Source organism: Rhinolophus sinicus, chromosome 4 (genome assembly GCF_057876585.1).
Source record: "Rhinolophus sinicus isolate RSI-liver-muscle chromosome 4, RSI-T2T, whole genome shotgun sequence".
Classification (NCBI taxonomy): Eukaryota; Metazoa; Chordata; class Mammalia; order Chiroptera; family Rhinolophidae; genus Rhinolophus; species Rhinolophus sinicus.
In genome coordinates this window covers 17,598,143-17,623,256 of record NC_142504.1, presented here as the reverse complement: position 1 = coordinate 17,623,256, position 25,114 = coordinate 17,598,143, and the positions used below count along the sequence as shown (strand labels likewise).

Sequence of the window (25,114 nt, the reverse complement as noted above, 5' to 3'; positions counted from 1 at the left end):
AGTTGTCAAGCATGTCTCTTCAAAATAATCCATCAGTTGAAACCAACCTTTAAAAATCACTATTTAATCGGTATGAGAATGTACTGTTTAGTCAAAATTAAAATTACAAGGCCTTACAAATATATCTTTCTGATGTGAGATGTTGACAGTGGTGGAAGATGTGGTGGTGCAGAGGGCAGGTGGGAACCCTCTACTTCCCACTCAGTTTTGCTATGAACCTAAAACTGCTCTGAAAAAAAAATAAAGTCTATTAATTAGGGCCAAGCAAATGAACTGGTCAAAATATAATTCTAGAAATTTGGGTTGTTATTCAATAATAACAAGATCATAACAAGGGACATATGTTCTGACATGTGTCGAAATGTTAAGCTAAAGTAATTTTTTTACTTTCCAAAAGAACAGTTTCCATTAAAATATAAGCTATCAATAATTCTTAACTTTAACAAAAGAATGGCAGATCTGTGAGGTTTCAGAGAATCCTGAAATACATTCTAGGTAGCTCAAAAAATTTTAATGTAAGTAATTAAAAATGTTCCAAATTAATTTTAAAAACAGTTTGGCTGTAAAGATAGAGATTTCTCTGTTACAAATAAAACAGTAAATGTGATCAATTGCTCCAATTTAATGTATTTGCTTGCATGTAATAATTTTTGGTGACTCATATATGCAAACACACTAATATGTTCACATGGCTTAATTATCTATAATCCTTAATGATAAAGAAATATGGAAAGAAAAAAAGCGAAAAATAGAAAAGTTCTGCTTGGCTGCTCCCATGAGAAAACCTCATTTACTCCTCTCCCTTTTCTCCCCAGATAGTCTGGAAAAAGGAGAAAAAAGGAGAGAGGTAATAAATATTCAAGCAACCTAAATGTCTACTGATGGATACATAAAATGTGGTATGTATACAATGGAATATTATTCAACCATTAAAAAGGAAATCCTATTTATTATTGTGACAACATGGATAGACCTTGAGGGAATTATGCTAAGTGAAATAAGTCAGAGAAAGCAAATACCGCATGATGTCACTTATATATGGAATCTAAACAACAACAAAAAAACCAAACCCATAAATACGGAGAACAGATTGGTGGTTGCTGGAGGGAAAGTTGGGGGGTGGGGATGAGGGAGGGGATGAGAAAAAGTGATCAACAGGTATGAACTTCCAGTCATAAAATAGGTAAGTCCTGGCGATGTAATACACATGTACAGCATGGTGACTATAGTTAATAAAATTGTATTTTATACATGAAAGTTTCTAAAAGAGATCTTAAAGTTCTCATCACAAGAATAAAAAACTGTCACTGTGTGGCAATGGATGTTAACTAGACTTCCTGTGGTGATCATTTCATAATATATACATATACTGAATCATTATGTTGTACACATGGAACCAATATAATTTTATATATCAATTATATCTCATTTAAATATATATATATATAAATAAAAGAAAAAAGAGGGGGGAAAAAGAAAGAAACCCAAGGAAGAAAAAAAAAAAAAAAAAAGGCCAATTTCCTTTCTTCTTTCCTGCACTGGCAGAACAAAGAAAGAGGCAAGAAATAAAAAGAATATTCCTTATTAAAGTTCATGTTTCTTGTCCCTTCTCCTTCCCCAGCCCTCATCATCACTGGCTTCAAGTTGCATATTCCACGTTTCTACTGAATGATACAGTTCGGGGTCTCAGAAGAAATCCCTCCTCCTAGGAGGGTTGGTATGGTAAGGATGTGATAGGGATACGGGTGCAATGGTAAACGAATTTAGTGTTCCATCCAATAAAGAAACTCTAAGTGTGTTTTCACACAGTCATAAACTAAACCTACAATCTATAGTACTCTGCTTCAGAAACATTATGGGATGAAAAGGCTTTTGTGGGTCACCCTGGAATCTACAAGCCCTTTAGCACTATTTCTGCAAAAATTAGTATACAAATAAATTAAATTTTGTTGTAATTCATATATATAATTTATATATGAATGTAAAATAATAATTTACAGATAAATAAATTTAATTTAAAAATCAATGTATAACTTGAGAATTGTTTATATATTTAAGAACTACAGCAAAGATACTTATCTTCTTCACAAGAAGCTAGTGCCAGCTAAAGAGCCCAGAACAATAATAAAGTGTGCAAGGAGGAATCGGGACCACAAAGATGGAAAACAGAAAAGTGTTTAATTCAGCAGAACAGAGTAACAATGAAAAGTACAGCTCTCAGAAGGAAAGCTAAGACTATCCTAAAAAGGGAGAATGCAACCTACCTGTACAGGTAAATAAGGACCTTAACTAGGAATATTTTAGAGTCCATCGGACAAAGGGAATTCACATTACAGAAGAGTGGTAGACAAGACTAAGCCATATTCTGCATCTGCTCCAGGCACCTGACTTGTTTTTATAGTTCATTCTCTTCTAAATCCTCATTTGTGACTTTTTGTTATCATAAACAGGAGGTGCCCAGGTGTTAGGGTGGTGAAGGGGGAGTAAGTGTAGGGGAATAGGTGATAGGAAAGTTACTTTAATGAGTCTGTAGCCCTAAGACACAATGCCAGCTCCTCAAGTGGTGGCCAAAATGTAATCTGGGAAACATGTAGGTATCTAACAGATACAATATACTTCAAGTAATCTTTTCTCTTGATAATTCATTCCTACTATATTTCTGGAAAACACCTATTTTATTGCAAGGTACACCACTTATTCTGTTAAACACATACATGGACACATACACATGCCTCTTTCTCACACACACATGCACAAATACAACTGAACTTCATTCTTTCACATTTTTAACTGCAAGACCTATATTTGTCTCCCTAATTTCCAATACGACTACCTAAATAGCAAGAAAGGAAAGTGGGAAAGAGATTAAAATTCATTCTTGCATTTCCTGTAATGGTAGTTTGGGAGCCATTACGGCTACAATGACCCATATCATCTGGTTCATTGTCTCTGTGCCTATTTTCATTTATTAATACTAAACAAAAAAATGATCTCTAGTGTACCACCACATATAATTAAATGACTTTCTACCTGCAATCTAGTTCCATTCAGTAGCATAATTTTCACTAAAGAAACTAAAGTATCTAACTATGTTTTAAATAGTAGCATAATTTGCCTTGCTAATGGCAAACATTACCACTTCTTCTATGCTTTCCTAAAGGACTTTCAAGAATTGTCACACTACTTTAAAAAAGAAAAAGATTGAAAACGATCATTGATTAAGCTGGAAAATTCTATCATCATTCTTTTTTCCCTAGATTCCCTGAGAAGGAACAATGGCAAGTGTTCTCATCATCAACTTTCTATTTCACCATGAATAATCTCATTCTTCTCACTTTTGCATTTCCTTATAGATACTATAGTGACAAATGGAACCAAATATGCCAAAAGGAGCTACAATTTTCATCATAGTTTATAGGAAGAAGAAAAGAGAGAATGGGTTTACCGCTAGCATATATGTCAGCTTAGGGCAAAGATGTGGCTTTTTGCTTCCCATTCTATGGTTACCTTCTGACAAAGGTGATAGTAACCTTCTTCTTACACTGGTTCTTAACCACTACAATAACTTGTAGGTAGGAGGACAGTTATAAAAAGAATAAGAAATTAAATAGGAAGAGAACGAAGAGAAATAAGAAAGCATTGAGAAGGCCTGGTGAATAAAATTAACTTTCAGTAATAAAATGAAGTCAAGAAGAAATATTAAAACAAACAAACAATTACAACAATTATGTATAGTGCTAAGTGGGTACCAGACTAATCAGGGAGATCACTGCATAAATTATATAAATAGCTAACCACTATACTGCACACCTGAAACTAATACAATACTGTCAACTGTAATATAATGTCAATTGTAACTGAAGAAAATATAAATAATTAAAAACAAACAAACAAACAATCTTGGGAGAAAATTAACTTCCAGAAAACGGAAATGCCTAAAGTTGCATCAATACTATGGAATTCTTTATAGGAAGTCCAGAAGAAAATGTTAAAATCTCTATTAGTTGTTCTACTTTAATATGCAAGTTTTTTGCTAAAAAGTTAGTTGACAAATCAGAAACATTAAGGAATATTTGCAAATAGTTGTGAATAGAAACCCCAAAAGTATGAATAATTTTAAAATGCATTTTCCTACTCTCCTACTCTATTGAAATATAATTTAAAAGGCAACACAATGTTTAAATAAATTTTCATTCATATATGTAACATAAGGGGCTCTATTTTCCTTATTGCCTGTCACTCATAGATAATAAGTTAGAAGTTAAAGGTGAGCCAACAGCTCTTTCTTCCAGGCCAATATGATACTATTTACTAAAGCTAGAAGTTATAGCACGACAAGTACAAAGAAAAATGTGATAGAATCAACAATTTTCTAACGTGTAGTTTTTGGTTTCTTACCATGTCTTTTCCACCTATGACCTCTTATTGACATGCTGGTTACTGCATTTCTTGATATTCTAGAGGAAGTTGGTGTGATTTCAACTTGAATACACCTTGTACCCTCCTTACTAGATTTCATGGCAACATGAGGCAATGAAGCCTTTATTGCATTAGCAACCTAAGAAGAAAACATATAGTTTAAGATTGGTATTAACAAATGTATTATTATACCCTTAGATAAAGTGTTATATTTTAATTGGTTTTATAAAAGAATGCTTCCAAGGTATTTCATAAGATAACATATAAATACTCTAGAATAAGGAGTAAGAGCTCAGAAGGTAACTTATAGTTAAAAATAATAAGTGATGAAATTAAAAATTTCAAAATATTAAATTATATTTCCAAATGCCTAATGCTAATTAATAAATATAGCTCTAGCATGTTAAGAAGAACATTCTTACAAGCTAAAAAGACTATCAGGTATCTAAGAAGTTAGCTTAATAAAAATTTCAAATTTTATTATATATACCTTTTCAAGTATTAAATTGTCCTAGTATAACAGGAGCATGAATCACTGAGTATTAATGACATATTAATGCATTATGAATGGCTACTTCTCAATTTATAGTTCGAAACTGAGACATTTTAAATTTTAAAATTTACATAAATAAGTGAGGCACCTACCAGCAATGGTTCTGGATATAATTCTAACTGGGCTCTGTATATAACATCATCCAATGCCTCTTGAGCTAGATCCCATTCTCCATTATAACTATAAAATTAAATCAAGAAAGTATAATTATTTTAAATTAATCCTATGTAATTGAACAAAATACAATGAGAAACTTTATTTTTACTGAGGAAAATAACAGATCGTATTAGCATATTGCTCAGCATTCTACTCTCCTTAAAAACATATTTTTAAATCTTTGAATTTCTTTCAGTTGTATCTGAAAGCCTATTAACAGCAAAGGAAATTTTATAGATGTATATTTCTTCTCTAAAGAACATTTCTATTTACAGAACATATACAAAAAAGCTAGGCAATCTCAAAGCATTTTAAACTTTCAAAGCAAGTCAGAACATCATACATTATATGCCTTAGAATAATGTTCAAAACACTTTATGGTCAAATTATTCTTTAACTCCCATGGTTTTTAATGAGACTCTCCAACTACTGTGGCTTGCAATAGCCCAAGTAGTTACTTCCTTGCATTTTGATACTCATTTAGAAGTGTGTGTGATGTACGTTGCGAATATCAGAGATATATTGAGAAAAAAGTGTGTGTAATTTTCAAAGACATGACCAAACTCTTCCTAAAAATTGGCTAAATGATGAAAATGGACAGAGAAATAATGGCTTGGTCATCTGCTAACAAAATAAAGAAGTGTGAATTACATCAAGAGTGCAAAAGAGGCCTTAAATATGGAAAGAACATTGCTCCTATCTTGAAAACAAGATAAATCTGCAAAACTTTAATTTTTCATGAATCCAGCAAGAAGCTAAGGTTACAGGGCAACCACATAGCCTGAAACCTAAGGGCAGACAGGTGCCGCTAAGGAGAGACAGGCCACAGTGCAAGTTAGTAGTAAGAATTTGGCTCAACTTTTTAACAAATTGCTCAAATCGAAGTGTGAGCCAGCACAAGAGTATAGTACGCCTGGGAGGAGATACAAGGGGAGCTCATCCCCACTCACCAGCGCTTCTCCACACATACCTCCTTTAGGCACTCACAAGAAGAACTGCGGGCAAGACGGGGGACCAGACCTGAAGGACAAGAGGCCTGAGCAGGAAAGGCATAAAGATGCAGCCAGATCCTTTTCTCACATGGAACAAACATTTTAAAGCCTTTGGGGAAAGAGCAGAAAATCCTTTCACCCCAATGACAAAGGTTGAAAACCGACTATGGCTGTGAAGGAAAGAAAAAGGAAGAAAAAAAAACAAAAAAACCTCTACCTGTGGGGAAGGATCAAGAAATCATCCTATGCTGAGACTACCAGAGGTCTCTTATCAGTGGAGGAGGGATGGGACCACTGAGCAGTGAGGACCTCCTCTTCCCCGCCCCTCCAAAGGCAGGGACATAGGGTCTACTTAGAGGCTGGACCAGGATAGCAGAGAACACCATTCTCCCCTCCCCCCAACCAGGCTAGTACACATCTAGAAACAAACAATAGCGCTCTAGTGCTGGAGCAGGGCAAGAACATGGAAAGAGGTCCTCCCTGAGGAACAGATGCACAGGGAAAGCTGAAAGCTGAGGATGGAGCAAGATTAGTGAGAAAAACACTCCAGTAACCCACCTCCGCCCACCTTAAGTACCAGGTAACATGAGAAGAATTTGAAGTAGGTGGTGCCCTGAAGGTAACCATAGCAACAACAAAATCCAACCCCAACTCACTCCTGCCTATAATAACTCCACTAGCAGTCTAGAAGAAAAGAGGCATGCCCATTTCCAGGCTGTAAATAATATTTACCTGACTCTCTACTGTCCTACCCATGAACAAAATGAGGATCAATCAAATGTTACAAGGCACACAAAAAGCAAGAAAACAGGCCTCTGTCAAGAGACAAAGAATAGAACCAAATTCAGAGATGACTCAGATGTTGCAGTTATCAAGGAAATTAAAATAACTATAATTAATATGTTAAAGGCTCTAGTGGAAAACATGGGCAACATGTATAAACAGATAGAGATTTCAGCAGAGAGATGGGAACTATAAGAAAGAGTCAGATGAAAAGGCTAGAAATAAAACACACTAATAAAAATGAAGAACCCCTTGGTAAGCACATTAGTAGACTCAACACAGTGAAGGAAAGAACCAATGAACATGAAGATAGATCAACAGAAATTACTCAATGTGAAACATAAAGCAAAAAAAGAGAAAATAGAATAGATCAGAGCATCCAAGACTGTGTGTGGGCCAGATAATAAATACTTTTGGCTTGTGGGCCATACAATTTCTATTGCAACTACTCAACTCTGTTACTATAGCACAAAAGCAGCCATAGACAATACGCAAACAAATGAATGTGACTGTGTTTCAATAAGAATTTTTTAAAAACAGGCAGCAGGGTGGCTGGGTAGCTCAGTTGGTTAGAGTGCAGTACTCATAACACCAAGGTCGCCAGTTTGATTCCCACACGGGCCAGGGAGCTGCACCTTCCACAACTAGACTGAAAACGACTACTTGACTTGGAGCTGATGGGTCCTGGAAAAACACTGTTCCCCAATAAAAATTACAAACAAAAAAGCAAAAAAAAAAAAAAAAAAAACAGGCAGCAGGCCAAATTTGGCCCAAAGATCATAAATTGTTTTCAGTCAAGTTTACAATCTACAAGGGAAAATTAAAGTAGCAAGTGAATATAATGCAAAGTATAGTAAGATATGTGTAGTAAGAGAATTACAAAGTAAAAGATAGGGTTCAAAGAAAAATACTAGTACCTGAGGCATTAAGACTGAGCATAAATATTAGAAATTAATAATAAATTATTTGTGTTCAAAGAGGCTCTAAGATGTTCAAGAGCTAAGATTTCTGGAAATGGAAAAAGATATTCATGGGGGGAATCTATTTAGAAACTACAGGAAAAAAAAGAGTAATGAAGAAAGGAACTGTGAGTATATTTAGGTGTTGCTAATATTCATTCTGTCCTTGAATTTTAAAAAAAATAATGAAGTGTTTTACATGGATACAAATTCTTCAGAATATTGAAAGATATGTTTGAAATAATAAAAGTATTATCAAGATCTTGATTGATACTCTTTCACAAAAATATGCTGATTATTTAGCTAGTGAGATTATAATACATTAACAATAAAGTAGCAGACTATAATTTTCCAAAGAGATCAAAGGTTTATTTTGTATATGAAAAAAACTTACAAGGCAAAATAAATTCCTGTTAACATCTGCACCATGAACCCTGAAGAAACCGGTATCCTGCTACTTACACCTTTGTATTTTCTTACATGTTGCCGGGGATATCCGCAAACACAGATTCTAAAAAGATCAAAATAAATATTTTTGTAAAATTGGTAAAAATTTAGGTAATTTTTTTTTAACATTTATAAGCCAACACTGTACTTAGGAATGCTCTCATTACAAACCTAATGGCTATGAATCAATCTTTCCAAAGAGAACATTTGTCTGTAACATTTTCCTGAGCAAGTTAGACTGGGAAAGAATGTATAAAGCTAGAGGTATGTCAACATATAGTAAGCGAACCAGATTCTCAGAATTGATTCACTCATTTTGATCAATTCAATTCTGAATAATTTCTGGTCATGGTAAAATCTATTAGGAGGAATTCAGCACTATTTGTCATAAATAGATCTGTGGTATGATCCTCTATTCTCTATTCCTGACAAAGTTCTTGACACAAACTGCAGGCTCCAAAATAATACTCTAACATTAGACTCAAACATCACACAGTACAGCTTAATAAACTTCAGATAGAGTGAAATTTTTAATGTTAAAAAACCATAAGAGAAATAAAACATAAGCAAATAGTTACATATTCTTTGAATGCCTAAACACGATACCAAAGGTAGAATCCTAAAGAAAGATCAATAGATTTTTACCAAATTTTTAAAAAGAAACTACCATAAAAAACTGAAATGTAAACAACTATTTATTATAGTGAAGAATATTTAAGGAGTACTAAAGTTAACAAATAGTATAATGAATAGAAAGCCACCTAAAGTCCAGCACAGGTGACCAATTATAAAAATCATTCAGACAATACTCTGAAACAAACATGACATTTTGAAAGTCTGTTTAAATGACAGGAAAAAAAATGTACAAAATAAAACATGGAGCCTAATTCATGTTATAATAAACAAATAGGTGGGCATGTGTACTGAAAAAAAGATCATTACAAAGTCACAGAGTTATCTCTGAGATGTGGGATTATAGACTTATTTTCTTCTTTACATATATTTATATTTTATAAATTTTCTGTGATCAACACACACTGTTTTTAAAATAAATAGTAAGTTTCTGTTTTTAATAAAATAGGAAAATAGCTGTTTTCTCATAATATGTTGTGGTTGATATAAGACAACCTTAATATAGTACTAGTCCAGAGACTGTAACTATTTAACCACTCCCCTCACGCAATTACTATCTGGAACTTAATAGTTCCTCTACTCAAGGAATCTAAGCCTTTACTTAAACATGCCCAAGTATACCACAGACCATTTCAAAAAGTATCCCCCTGAGGATATCATTAATTCAAAGCAACTTTAAAGAGTAAATATAAATTCATTTGACACTTGAGATTGTTAATATATTCTGAATTTCAAACCACAAAATGATTAGAAGGCCCAATTCCAGTGGAGCTAACTGGAGAGAATATTTATTCATAAATATACCAGAACCTAAGGTAGAAGAGAAAGTAGATTAACCACAATCATAAGATCATCAGATCAGTGAGGAGAAACTAGCTGGGAAAAGGGAAATACTTGTTTTTCTACTTTATAATTTAAGTAATACTTAAAATTTGGTCCAGTTTTCTACTCCCTATCCACCTCGATAAAAGATACAGATGATGAAATAAAACTAACCAATTTCAAAACCTCTTCTTTTTCTGCTCTGTTTTTTAAGTAGTGAGGAAAAGGGAGGTAAGGAGAAGGTCAGGAGAGCAGGAAAAGGGGAAGTAGAAGAGGACAGGGAGAAAAGAGAAAATGAAAGAACTGCCCATTACAGTAAATGAGCACTTTTGTTTTCATGCTTCCGCTCTTCGAAATTAGGAGCCTAATAAAGGCTGTGTCTTCTGTCACTTTCCTCAAAAGAATACCACATGCAAAAACCGTGCTCAAGTTGTTAGAGAAATGACTATTTTAATTGGATTGTGAAGAATGGAGATGATTTGGATAGATAAAAAGTTTGCAAATAAAACAGTAAGCAATGAAAACTCAACTATAGGTTCTTTCAACAAAAAAATGACCTGGTGTAAGATATGTTCTAGAACTGTTGGTAACAGCAAACAGGTGAGAAAAAAGAAAGAGATGCTCTGCATCAATAGTGAACATGTGTTCATCACTGGAGTACAATAACAGCTTTCATTCACTGGATGACAACAAAGTGACATACACTGTGATTGATATATATAATTTTATCAGTCAGGAGAATTAATTCACAGAATGGTTTATTTGCACAAATTTATGCTTAATAGACAGAAAACAAGAAGAAATCTGCTTATATAGTCAGAAAGGTTGATCTAGGATGAGAAGGGCTGGGTTTCATTACAGATACACAAGAACAAATACACTGATCAAGAGTCCACTTTGTGAGGGGTATAAATGTCTATTACATTGGTTTGTACACCTGAAACTAATAATAAAATAGAACAGAGTAAAATAAAATAGAATAAAATAAACAAAAAATGGAAAAAAAGAGTCCATAGCAATACATATCCAAGTCAGTCAGCTGAGTGACTTACCAGGTAAACAAAATCAGGACAGTCCTTTAGACAATGGGAAAGGATTTAACTTACTAGCTTAGTACAGTTTCATCTTTAATATACTCCACATCAAAATACTTTCCCAAATTTAGGGGACTTTGATATACGAGTATACTAGCAAAACATATTTGTAGTATTGATGGGTATATACCTGTTAGGAAGGCCATATACATATGTTTAGTACTAACAGAAAACAGAAGTTTGTTGACTAAAACTCCTTCAGTCTAGCTCTCGCCTCCTTTCAAACCTCTTCTTGAAGCCGTCTGTGCATACTGTGTATGAGGAAAACACAGGCGATCAAGCTGGCCATCAGTCTGAATCAGGAAAGCAAAGCTTACAGTAACTGAACAGAGATTTCTGCTCAGCAGAATGGATTTGTATGTATGGGTGGAGGGTGGGAAGTGTCTAAGATTGTTTTGATTACTTCCACAATTCATTATAATCAGAGGTTAAAAAAAAGAATGGGACACATCTGTCATTAAATCTAGCTCAGATATTCCATGATTTTTTTCTGGTTGTATTTATGTATCCTGCCTTCTATTGGGTTGGTGCAAAAGTCATTGCGGTTTTTGCAATTATTTTTAAACTTTTAAACCACAATTACTTTTGCACCAATCTAATAGCTACCCCAGTTAATTATTTTTGGCATAGTCACCAACTACCAAGTTGAGCAGCAATCTGTGGCCCTGCCACATGGCCAAAAGGACAGGCTCAGCCATCACACAGTGTGATCACTTTATTCTGCAGGAAAACCTGCACTGGGACCAAGATCAGCAGGAAGCTCTTACACTTCACCTATCGTAATCATTTATAAATTGCTTATCACCACAGCTCTGTAACCAGTTGTCTTTCCGTAGGCATGGATTAGGCTTTGGTGCCATACAAGTGCTTTCTAATTATTTTCTGTTCACTAAAATGTACAAAAAAAAGTCTTTATTAGAATATTTGATAAACAGGGAACCACAAATTAAGAGAAATGAATAACTGGATTTTAAACCATTGAGAATACAGAAATGGGGAATCTGAAAAAAAAGCAAACTAAGAAAGAGAAGAATGACAAATTTGAAGGAGTTCCTCTTACATCATGTTCTTAAGAGTTAGCATTACTTAAAGCTTAAGTCTTTTGAATTACTTAGATCTCTTTCCTCTCGTTTTCTTACAGATGGTGAACATTTATACAGAATAGTTTTTCTCGTGACAAAGAATTAATTTAATGTTTCTACTAAAATCTTCCTTGGCCAAAATCCTACAGCTAGTTTTTAAATAATCTATTTATCTTTGTTTTTAAAATCAGTTCTTGTGTTCTTGAAGGATTATCCAGTTCTCTGGTTAGGCAAAATTGGTATATTAGCAATTTTCTACCCAGTTATTAGGTTGGTGCAGAAGTAATTCCGGTTTTTGCAATTATTTTAACCTTTTAAACCACAATTACTTTTGCACCAACCCAATAGTAAAAGCAATTATATTAGAGGGCAGTGCATTGGAGTTACAGAGGACAGAAGCCTGTGACACATGTTCTTTCCTAACTTTTGCATCAGCAGTTTCAGGAAAACATCAACAGCCGCTCTTACTTAGGAGGTTGTATTAGAACATCTGAATGTATCAGAATATTAGAGCTTCAAATGTATCAGAACATTTTATACACACACATACACACACACACACATTCCTGGGTCGTACCATCTAAGACACTGTTTCAGAGCAGCACCTGGGCTTTGTAGAGTGACTTAAGTTCTACAGGTGAAAAGTTGCTGCATCAAGTTATTCCTTAAAACAGTGTTTCTGAAGTGTTGGTCCTTGTTCTCATTTTAGTCCGTAACAAAGTTCTCACTGGACCATAGGGAAATGAGAAACAAAGAAAGCTAAGCATCCCATTTTTAATTTATAACTTATTATCCTTCCACTCTCCCCCTTTTTTGATGTTAAAATAGTCTTCCTTTTGTTAAATAATGTTGATGGTAGATATTTATAATATAATGACGTAGCAAAAAAAAAAGTTGGCAATACTATGTAGATACCCCATCTACTCCAGCTTTTTTGAAATTTTACAGATCTTACAAAATTCAAAAATCTGAGCACCTCTGACTTTATGGGATTTAAAACAAGAAACCTATTAGAAAGACTCTGTAAGTGGGAGAGAAGGCACATTGGTATCATCTTCCAAGGTGGAGGAAATGTGATTATGCTCTAACTCAGGGATCATCTGAAAGACTCTCCACTTCTGTCTTCTCTAACAAGCCCTTGGCCTTATTACTTCCTTGCTCCTTCTGGTCCTCTATGGTTTTCTATCCTATTTTGCATCAATTTCTGCTCTTTTGCTTGTTTTGTTTTGATTTGATTTCTAAGTATTGCTCTGTGCACCCTCCTTCTTACTAACTTTTCAAAGTTGCATTTTCTAAATTAAATTCCCCAAATCTAAATTATTCTACAAGTTCCTTAATTCAATATTTTCTCTTAATTACTTGAACTACCAAAGGCCTTTTCTGCGTCTTTTTTGTTTTCTTTTTTCTTTCTTTCTTTCTTTTTTTTAAAAAAATAACATCTTTATCATAGCAAATTTAGAGGGGAGAAAAGTACACAGGAAAAAATTAAAATAAAACATAATTCTATCAATTAGACACAACAATTGTTAATATTCTGGTCATATACCGTCAATGCTAAAATCACACCATATATACTCTATCATTAAATACTCTTTTAAATCAGAATTTAAAATTTTTTGCGTACTACACCTAAGGACTATCATAATTTATTCAACCAACCTCTTAGCTCAATTTTTTTACACAAAGAAAATTTAAAAACTATACCTCTTACTTATTTCTCGGTACCAAATTAGAGAGCAATAAATATAATAATTTTTTAAAAAGCAAACAAAACAGAAACCAACCACATGCCAAAAATAAAAGGTCATAACAGTTCCATTATTTTAATTATATAGTATTGTCCTTTCTAATTAAGTATTCCATTGAAATGCTATTCAGTTTTACCCTCTTCATTGTGTTTTTTGGTGACTGTCATTTATAGGGAGCTTTCTATGTATTGGCTAGGTTCAGCTTCACATTAACTTATTTAATGTTTTAAACAAATCACTAAACAAAACAAAAACAACCTAGATAAGTAACAAACCAGTATCCTAGATTCATATATTTCAATATTAAAGATATTTAAATTTTAATTTACCTTGAACAAATTTGACACAGTGATTGAAGAGAAACACTGGGCATATAGGTTAAGGCAGCATTGTAACACAACAAAAGAAATGTCAACACTTCAAACCTAAGGATAAACCAAAAGAATATTTAGAAATCTTTAGAATTCTAAGAAGTCAACCATAATTAAATTTAGCAGGCATCAGGGAGAGATATTATGCTATGGAACAGATCTGTACAAAATAATCACAACAATAACAATACAAAGCTAAAAGAAAAAAGACGACTTCCCAAGTAACAGTCAGATGAAAATTATCTTAAAATTCAATGTTCCAGATGACATCTAAAGCAAAGTATAAGTGACAAACTGGGAAGATGTGTTTTTCTCTTGTACAAAATGACTCAATATTTTTTAAAATTGTTATACACAACTCATTAAACATTATTTATAAATCTACTGAAATACTATTTTTAAATCAGTGTGGCAGGATAGTAGGTGATGTCTCCACAGTATACCTATTCTGTGCTGTCAGCATCTCCCTTTGGGGATGGGGTCCACTGTACACAACTTTTGACAAGCCATGCTGGGATAGTGCACTCTCGGTCAGAGCCATGGACCCAATGCTGGAAGGCTAAAGAAAGACATTTGAATGAAAAAGAAGAAGAAAAAAATTCTGTTGAAAATATACTTAGAACACATACACCACTAAGAATGATTGCCTTGAACATCACATATCTTAAAAATATTCAAATGACATCAAAGTTTGAAGTTTTATAATTATAAAAAAGACTCTCTTCATCATTCCCCCCCAAAAATAGCAAAATACAAAAAATTCAGCTCACTGATATTTTTATAAATCAAACTCAGAGGCAAGATGCCAACTGACAGCTATTTTATTCATCTCAACTTCCACATTGTGAATCAATTTTACCAATTTTTCTGTAAAAAAAGAAATATTCATATTGCCTACTAAATTTTCTGCTCAAAGATTTAATAAATAATTAACAACCAAACCACAAACATAAAAATAAAAATATTTAACTTCAAAAATTCTACCATGGAAATAAATAATTGCTACAAAAAAATGACAGTCTTATCCATCAATAAGAAGAGAAAAAATTTTAAAATGAATACTTTCAGTAGCTCTCTTACAGGTAGATTTTAGTTTAAAGTTTAATGATTTTGATTTCTCATTTTTCACTTTAGGAATAGCAAATACTTTGTGTGGTGTTTTATACTTTTTAAGTTTCTAGTAAATTGATCAAAATTTTTGCCTCAATAACCACACTCTAAATTTATAGCAACTTCAAATCTTAGAAACATTAAACTTACTTTGATAAAATTTCACTTACTTCATGATATACAGATGGTTTAGATAAAGACGGAATCGTAAAACTCAATACTTTGCTATGTCCCTCTTTGTCAACTATTTCCTACAAAAGTGAAAGAAAATATCTTAAAATATTTATTTTTTACACATATGTAGTGTCTTAATAATCATTAATTTTTCTCATGTAAAAAGTTACATTTTCTAAATCAATTAACACAGTTATGAAATATGTCAAGAAAAGGCCCTTAAATTTATTCTCTATTTTAATAAGTACAAATCTTAGGTCTATAGAATATCATAATAGTTAATATACAAACTATTAGTAATGCAAACTGTATGTTAAATCAATGGTGTGGATTCTGGAGACAGTCCAGATCTTATAGAATTATTAGTGGTAGATGTTAGACTAAACCTTTCTCCAAAATTTTTGTGAAGATCACAGACAATTTATAGTTAAAATAATCTTAAATTCAACAATGATATTTTCAGATACCACTATAAAAGAATTGAAATGGTGTGATTTGCAGTCTTCAATCAATCCAAAAAGGTTTATTTACATAATTACACGTATGTCGGTATAGCCCTCAACCTCCATAAAGTTATTTTTGGAAGAATGAACTATGAGTCATTTGATGTATAAAACAGCAAATATTAGCTTTACTAAAATGAAAAGTAGTTACTATTATGTATTTGCTTTTGCTGAAAAGGTTATATATTTGCTTTTGCCAAGAAACATTTTGTTAACTACATTAAATACAAACCAAATTGTAAACCCCTAGAAGAAGAGCTTCAATGCATCCACTGCTATGCACATTTCTGCTGGCAGAGACCGCAAGGTAGCACCAAATCAGTTCTGGAAGAAACTGCAGTGTAAATCGAAGCAACTGCTCCTCTCCACTGCGATAGAATTCAAAGAGCTGGTGACAGACAGGTTCTAGCAACTGGAAGAAAGACAAATGTTAATTCAAAGACTGGACTGTATTTGAATGACACTGATAGATGAAATACAGGGTTTTCTCTGGTTGGTAATTACTGAAATATATAAATGTTTCCATTTTGGAAGCAAAACTATTCACTGCTAAGCTATTTAGTAAAACTCTGAACTCTAGTGGAAGGCCAAACAGTGCAAATCAATTATATATGGAAGCACTGTATACACTTTAAAATATTCTGTAACTCTAAGGCAGTATTGTTATTAAAACCATATCTTTTTAACTTCTTAAAACACCGAGGTTACAAGAAGTTTCTTCCTTAATATCCTTTCTGCCTGATTTTAAAAAAAGGCAATATAAAAAAGAATTTTAAAAATGCCAATATATAAAAGAATTGCGTACAGAGTTGGAGAAATTGAAATGGGATTCCTAGGTAGTACTGTCACCTCCTGAGCTTATAATTAGGCAGCATCAGACAGCAATGACTGGTGTGTGGAGTAGCTGAATAATCATAGAACCCCTAGATCTAGATCTCTATTGTAACCATGGTTAATTGCCACTGAATAATCTAGACATCACTGTCACTTTGTCTTACACATGATTTGGAGTTACCTATAACCTTTCCTCTCCCACCACACTCCTAGCATTATCCAGTTAACAGAGCTATCTTTATAATAGACATTTTTTTAAAATCAAAGAGTCATGACAAGAGACCTTTATAGATAAGTATTAACTTAAAGCATATGCAAGGATCACACACAAGTCATAAACAAATATGTATGTAAAAGATTCACAAGATATTGATTTTTCAAGCCATCAGGCTATTATTATATTTTCAGTGAACTATATATAGTTCATTACTTTACTAACTTAGGCGATAGATTCAAGTCAATTTACTAAACAGATTTTCAACTACCAATAATTGTAATAAACAGAAACTAATTTACAGCAGATGTTTTGATTTCAAATAAGTTAAATACGTAAACTGGGTGTGATTAAACTTAGCATTATTTATATAAGGTATAGCAAAAGTTACATTTCAATAAATATTAACCAAGTTAAACTAGTCTTTCCTATTGAAAAATTATCTAACTTCTAACAGTTAAGGAATAGTTTTTCCATTCTCAAAATGGTCATTAGAGGGCAACAGGTATCCGTCCATTGTGGCATGGCAAAGGAAGGTAACAGGAAACTGGAGGGCCAGAGGCAAAGTAACCCCATTCGTGAATAGCAAGAAAAGTTTATAGGGTAGGAATCTGAAAGAATGGGGTTGGGGTGGTAGGAACAAAGAAAGACCGATAGGGGGATTGAAGAATTCTCATTTAGAGAATGGGTTTCAGGTACTTTGCTTTTACCTAATGCAGCATAGGAGTTGAAGAATCTAATCAACCACGTTGCTTAACCAATAGAATGTCTTTTTCTGAAGGACATATTTGGTTTAAATTCCATTTAAATTTTCTGGCAGATATTAATTATACAGATATATTCTGTTTGTAATTAAACTGAGAGTTAAACAATTTTGAAAAAAAGACTGGTAGGGGAAAGTTTAGTTTCCAGGCGTTTTCAAAATTTCTTTTTGGACCAGTGTCCATTCATAATCTTGCATCATCTCTAAATATCTGGGAAAGCTTTGATTAAGTCAATTGATGTAGTCTAACAAGTATTTGCAAAATTATGAAACCTTATGTTAAAAATTTATTCAATAGTCTACATGAGTACAAAATCAACCCTCAAAAGGTTTAAAATCCAAAATTAAAAGGGTTTTTGCTTTATGCAAGCAGAACCAAATGAAGACAGATTCAAAGGGGAAGTAGGAATTATATATTTCAATGAGATTAAATTATGCATATTAAACTAGTAGAGACAAATACCAATATCTGTGCATTGTTTTACAGCTTACAAAATGCTTTCACATACGTGAACCCATTCAATTCCCACACCACTGTAGGTTAAAATATCATTATGTATACTTTCTACATAAGAAAATTGAGACAAAAACGCTATCTACTATGATCAAAATCACACAGCTCACAAAGGTCAGAACTGGAGCCAAGACTCAATTGCAAGTAAACAAGAAAAATGTCAGAGAAGAATAAAATGATATATAATGTGGGACATACAGGTGGTGTTTATCTAATTGACTTATCTAATTTGAATATACTTGAGACAAGTAATGGGGCATTAGGACATGCTGTACTCCTACGGTCTGGTTTGAATTTTTGAATGTATTTTCTCACTGTTATATTTGGCGGGTAGGTTTTATGGTACGGTGAAGAGAGAACTGCACCTCAGGTATATTTTCATGTGTTAAACGGGCTTTTTATGAGTCTCATGAGAACCTACTCACCATGTACCTCTTTCTACTCTAAAATACATTCTGCATTCTAAAACAACTAAGTTACAAGTGAACTCTTACAACAATCCACTCGTAAGACATCTGTATCCTAAGAGATTTATAATGGTAATAGAAATGCGACTTAAAAATGCCTTTAAATGACTAAGACAGGAATAGAAGACAGGAAAGAGTTAAGTTTGGGTAAATTTCCAAAAAAAAAAAAAAAATTGTGCAAATTTTTTTGCATTGAACAATTACTGAGGAACACAGATAGGAAAAAGATACAAAAAAGGTGGAAGGACAGTACTATTCCGGTGCCAGTAGCCATTGAACTGATCCTCTCTTCACTCTGGGCTCCCTACGTCTAGAACAGCAAAGCAACTTTACGTGACTCATTCGAAAAACAGATGGTTTCATAACAGACTTGAGCATTGTTGAGCCTCTACTTATATGCCTTTCTTAAAGTTACAGCCAGTTAAAAGCACCAGTCAAGAAAACCGCATTGTACCATAAACTGCCTCTTTAGAGTTTCCTCAACACTCCATACATACCTGTCTCAGGGCCTTTGCACTTTCTATTCCCGCTCCTGGAAAGCTCTTGCCCCCAGTTTTATTTTTTCCCTTTAATTCATTCAGACCTTGGATCAATCATCACCTCCTCAGTCCCAACTCAAACTCCCCCTACTCCATTTCATTTATCTTCATAGTTTTATCACTAAATGACATTGTATTATACATTTTGGTATTTGTTTAATGTCTATTTCACCTACCAGAATACAAGTTCTCATCCATAAGATCAAGAATTTAGTCTATTTTGTTCATTGCTGTATTTCTAAGTGATTTCTGGCATGTTATATGGGTTCAACAAATATTTATTAAATGAATTAAATAATGAAAAAGTACTATTAGTAAAATCCAAATACCAAATTTGCTGGACTTCAAACTACACCAGAGCCAATGTTGCAAATTTCAAAAATCCCAAAAGACAATGATAACAACTCTTCAGGAATATCTCCAAATTAAGATGCAAAATAGTCTAAAGAGCAAAAGGAAGGTTGTGATGTAAAAGTAGATTATACTCCTATATTTCAGAGGTATTTCCAAATATATTTTTTTAAGATCGAGTTGTCTTTTAAGAATACAGAATACACACAGTGTTCACCACATTAATCGGATGAAAAACATAAAACAAACTATGTGCAAAACCTCTGAAACCAACATTCTGAATGTGTGGTGCCTGGACCGAAGGCCACCCACAAACTGTCACCAGTCCCCAACAATATAAATACAGAAATTGAAAGGAAGAATTTAGAAACTTTTATAGCAACTTGATATTGCTGCAACATCCAAGTAGGTGATCAGCACTTACTGAACAGGGTATAGGTCAGTTAAAGGTTATCAAATTTGTGTGGTATTTCACATGATGTGAGTTACCTGTTCATCATGTACATCAAGTACAGATTGGAAATTAAAAAACAAAACAAAAAACTGGTCCTTCAACACAAATATTTTGAGAAATACTGCTATGAACCCTTAGAGCTACATTCACCGTTAATCTGAATAAAAGAAATACTATGAACCAAACTAGCCTATCAGAAATTTACCTTACAAACTCTAGCCTAAGTAGCTTGGTTGAAACACACCTCATTAGAGGAATAATTATTAAGTCTTTCAAAAATACTAAGCAAGAAATGATAAGCAAGATTTAATGTGTTAAAAATAAATAATAAAGTACATAGCTATACTTAACTCTATTTGGTGAAATAATTCTCAATTAAACATGGAAAACTTTAAAACAGCTTCTACCTAAACACATTAAAAACCCTTCAAGAAACCAATCTACCTGTACAAACTATACCAACTAAGAAGCTTTGGGGAGGATGGGGAGACAAGCAAAATATGATTGTTCTATTCAGTTATTCCAGTTAACGTTTTTGGCATGTCAATACACTCCCTAAACTTTTCTTCAGCACCTAAAATTCATGGTGTACTTTATAGCATACGCAGCAAAAGCTGGATTATTCCAGACTCCCTTAAAAAGAGGTTAACTACTCAAATAACAAAAGACTCTAGTTTTGATAGTTTCATCCCAGAGGTGCATAGGTTCCTATAGGACTGGACTCCAGAGCATGTTACTTTACCACTGAATAATAAGATTAGTGGGGTTAGAGCCTCACAATGATCATGTCATCTACCAAACAAAAGTACTGAAATAAAAAAAATTACACACCTCATACTTCTCCCCTCTGCCCCACCTCTTTCCATTCCATCTGACACTGCCCTAGTTCCAGTTCTTAACAGCTCCCTCCTAGGCTGTTTTCAAAGCCTCCTCCCTAATCTTCTTGCTTTCAATTTTTCTATTCTCCAATCCATCCTCCACATAGCCACTCTCTTAAAAGAATAATATGTCATCCCTTTAGTGCAAAAAAAAAGTCTAAATTGCTTACGATAGATTTCATGACCCACCATAGTTGCAACCTAAACCTATCTTTCCAGCTTTAGTTTCTGTCACAGTCTTATCCTCTCTTGTTAACTACTGCATTCGCCTATTTGCTTTTTTTCCAAATGCCAGGCCTTTTTATTGTCCATGCTATTTCCAATGCTTTTCTATGTCTACTATGAATGGTGGGATTTATAAGCACCAGAATCGGAGTATAGATCATTTAATTACCTTCAAACTAAATTTGCTGTCCAAAAAAAAGAAAACAAGTTAGGGGCAAGAGAAAAAAAGGAAGGACTAGGGAAACCAACAGCCAGATAAAACTACATGCCATTCTTTAAATGCCTTGCATTTTTTCAGGCCTCCATATACTATCTTGCACACCTGGCAAACTCATACATATCTATATAGACTCAGGGAAATATTGCCTTGAAAGCATGTGTTCACTTATTTTCTACCCCTTTCCTCTTTTGGGATCAAGGCCATGTGTTACTCACCTTTGATTTTCTATTGCCTAGCACTGCAGCTGGCTCATAATGGGCACACAAATATTTGATGAATGAATAAATGAATGTGGTGACCCAGACTTTGCTAGGCTACCTCCAGCAAGATCGATAGGTAGGTAGGTAGGTAGGTAGGTAGGTAGGTAAGTAGGTAGGTAGGTAGATAGATAGATAGATAGATAGATAGATAGATAGATAGATAGACAGACAGACAGACAGATAGATAGATAGATAGATAAGGAGGAACATGTTCAGAGACGGCTTTTGAAATATGCTAATAATTTTATTTCTTGGTCTGGGTTATTATACACTGGAGTTCATTTTATAATTTTTTTTTTTTACTCTGCCATTTTCTGAACATAACATTCTTCTCTTATCCTCCCTACCCCATTCGTCAAAGGTAATCAGCTAAACATTCCATAATATATATTATAGCTCTTTAAACACACATTTTTTACTCTGCTATGTATATATCTTATATTTCACAATAAAACATTTTTAAAAATCAATCAATTGAATAGTACGGGTACAATAAACTCTAAGAGCACTTACCTCACTTTGTGGCTCCTGGATAACTTTATAGAGAGATGAAACTAAAGAATTCTTGTCTTTCAAATTTGTGGCATAATTTAGTAAAGATGTTTCTGGTAGTGTCTAAACAAATTTAAAAATATATACATTTTATTTTTGCGAAATATCCGAAATAGGCAAATCCATAGACAAAAAGTAGACTGATTAGTTGTTGCCGGAGATTGGGGGCAGATCTGAGAGCTGGGAGTGACTAACAGGTACGGAGTTTCTTTTTGAGGTGACAGAAATGTCCTAGAATTAAATGCTGGTGTTAGTTGCACAACACTATGACTATACCAAAAACTACTGTATTTCCACCTAAAAACAGTGAATTTTATATTATGTGAATTATATCTCAACAAAATAATTGCAAAAAAAAAAACAAAAAAATATGCTTAATCCTCTTATCATCAACAGGGATATAAACTAACATCAATTTCATCCTTGATCACACTTTGGGGTTTGCAATGAGAATACACATCATGTGTAAAGACAGAGATACAGTTTCTGTATCATTACATAAGCTACAAATCTCATTAGCCAAAATGATCCTGCTTCTTAGAAAACATTGTGTTAATAAACATTGTTGTATAAGGATTTAATAATGTTTGAAACCTTAAAGCCACAGATCATCATTATCAAGGTAACTCCTGAGTTTACATACTGTGACTGTTAAGTTAGGTAAGGCTGTTCTCCTTTACAGAATTGGGGGGAAATTTTAGACTTCTCAGAACTAGAGAAACAGGTAGCCACACAACCAACAAATTAGTTTTCCTAATGCCACTGAAAACATAGACAACTAATCACAGCTTGCCAGCACCACCCATTCAGAAGGGAAACCATGACCAGAGAGGCCCGGGAAGAGACAAACTCTAGTAGTTAAGGAGGATGGTGTGGGTAAAAGCAGCAGGGAAATCTGAAAACGAAAACAAAAATAAAACATTTCATTATAACAAATGATAAAAACCTATCCTTCTAGAATATACCTCTTCCTTAACATGTTTCCCAAGTCATTATTCTTTCTCACGCAAAATACATCCTTCAATCAATGTTAATCTAGTAGATATAATCTCAAAATATTGCTAACAGTCATTCCAAGATGTATACATTTCTTACATGTCCCATATCCTAGTATTTCATGGCTTAAAGTGGGTTATTGTTACTGTACATAGAGGTATGTGTACATAAACACACACAGAAAATTAAACAGCATATATTTTTATAATAAGGATATGATTCTTTTTTACTTTATTGTGAGCTCGAGAACAAACTGTCTTATTGTCTCCCCATCCATAGCACTCAGCACAAGTTGTGCCTCATACTCAAACTTATGCTGAAGGAATATATTATAGATGAACAGAATAAGAAATAAACACTGTCACTGCTTACACTTCAGTAGATTCTTTAAAAAACAGGTCACATTTCACCTTAGGATATATAAGTGAACAGATTTTTTTTTTTAATTTATTAAGATAGCTTTGTTTACCAGAGTGGTAAGGTAAATGAATGTGAACTATCTGGGAACCTTACACCATTCTCGGGAGGTAGAGAGGGCGTTTCAACAGCAACAGTTTACATAAAGAGGAGATTAGGGCATTCTTCAATATTTCAAAAGCATGTAACAAAAGAGCTCCAGGCAACATTCCATTTCCGTTATTTGATCAACAGTAACCTAATAGTGGGGGAATTTATGTAAAAGGAAATAATAGTCAAATAAACAGCAGATTTCTAATCCCCTGAATGAAAATAAACCCAAATTATATATGTAAAATATATTGTATATCTATATATTATATATAGTACATATGTATGTGTATAATACATATACACACAGGTGTGTGTCTAACTATAAATTTTAAAACTAAGTGAATTGAAATATAAATCTTAAAACATTAGTGAATATAAAGATTATTATACTATTATATGTATTATCTAGGCTAAAAATGGAATATTCATTAATAATGTGAACTACAATTTTTAGTTTATACACCAATTAACCTTCATGAGGTAAAATATTTTCTATAAAATAGCCAAAACCAAAAGGAGAGCTCTTTTCTGAAAAGACAAGTTCTAGAAAATACCCTGGACCTAGGCTACTACTGCTAAATAAGAGGGAAAATCTCCTAAAAATTAGTGCAATGAATTACTACATCTTATCACAATTCTGTCATTATTTCATTTTGTGAATGTGGGAGAAATTACTTTTATTTATAGAAGGGAGAAAATATAATTGTTATGTTTGTGAACAGCATTTTGAAAAACTTAAGATCTAAAAGAGCCTAATGATTTAAAAAGTGTTATGGCAAACCTTTAAATTTTCCTTCACTGTATTAAGAAAGGTACTGGCCTTCTTAAACACAGCTTAGCTTTCTCACTTTTCAGAAGGCAGAACTGGAGACAAAAAAAGTAATAATGGAAAATTACTCTTGGCAAAATTTGAAGACAGATGCTTCATATCATTTGGCAGATGGTTTGTTGTTTTTTTTAAATGTAAGGATTTGATATGGGTTGAGTAGAAGAGCATTAATGAAGATGGACAGATGGGTGGAGAACCAATAAATAAAACAGCTCTGCTCAACCACATTGTACATAAGACTGAATTGACATTTAGTGACTACCAGAAAATTGAAAAAATTAGGAGTCTGGAAATCTGATGGATAAATCTACACATCACATTAAGGAAAACATAATACAATCTGAAAGATAATGTTACAGATAAATCTTTGAAAAGACAGAGATTGAACTATTCATGAACTCTTAAAATAATGAAGTGCCAGTCTAATCATTTTGTTGGTATATAAAGAGAGTACTAATGATGAGACCCCAAAGCCAGAGTATATACTGAATAGTTCTTCCAAAGGGGAAAAAAAAGGATTGCACAAGGTGAAACTGTGTTGTCTTCGTGCATTTGACAGAATGTTGAGTGAGGTTATGAGGTTGGGAATTCAGACTGTGACCATGGAACAGTGTGGAGCTAAAATCTTCACAGACCACCTACTTCACATATTTCTGATGAGA

At 33.3% G+C, this 25,114-nt stretch overlaps 1 protein-coding gene across 2 annotated transcripts in view; it reads right to left on the bottom strand.

Annotated features, from left to right (window-relative positions):
• Positions 1-25,114, bottom strand: part of HYCC1 (hyccin PI4KA lipid kinase complex subunit 1) — a 57,120-nt gene that overhangs the window by 10,970 nt on the left and 21,036 nt on the right. For both annotated transcript variants that reach the window (XM_019727571.3, XM_019727580.3), the window contains exons 3-10: positions 22,079-22,180; positions 16,079-16,258; positions 15,340-15,420; positions 14,503-14,618; positions 14,018-14,113; positions 8,257-8,373; positions 5,065-5,152; positions 4,399-4,558 (exon numbers count right to left, since the gene is read on the bottom strand). In XM_019727571.3, coding sequence (XP_019583130.1) covers positions 4,399-4,558; positions 5,065-5,152; positions 8,257-8,373; positions 14,018-14,113; positions 14,503-14,618; positions 15,340-15,420; positions 16,079-16,258; positions 22,079-22,180 — 940 coding nt within the window. The remainder of the gene's footprint in view (positions 1-4,398; positions 4,559-5,064; positions 5,153-8,256; positions 8,374-14,017; positions 14,114-14,502; positions 14,619-15,339; positions 15,421-16,078; positions 16,259-22,078; positions 22,181-25,114) is intronic.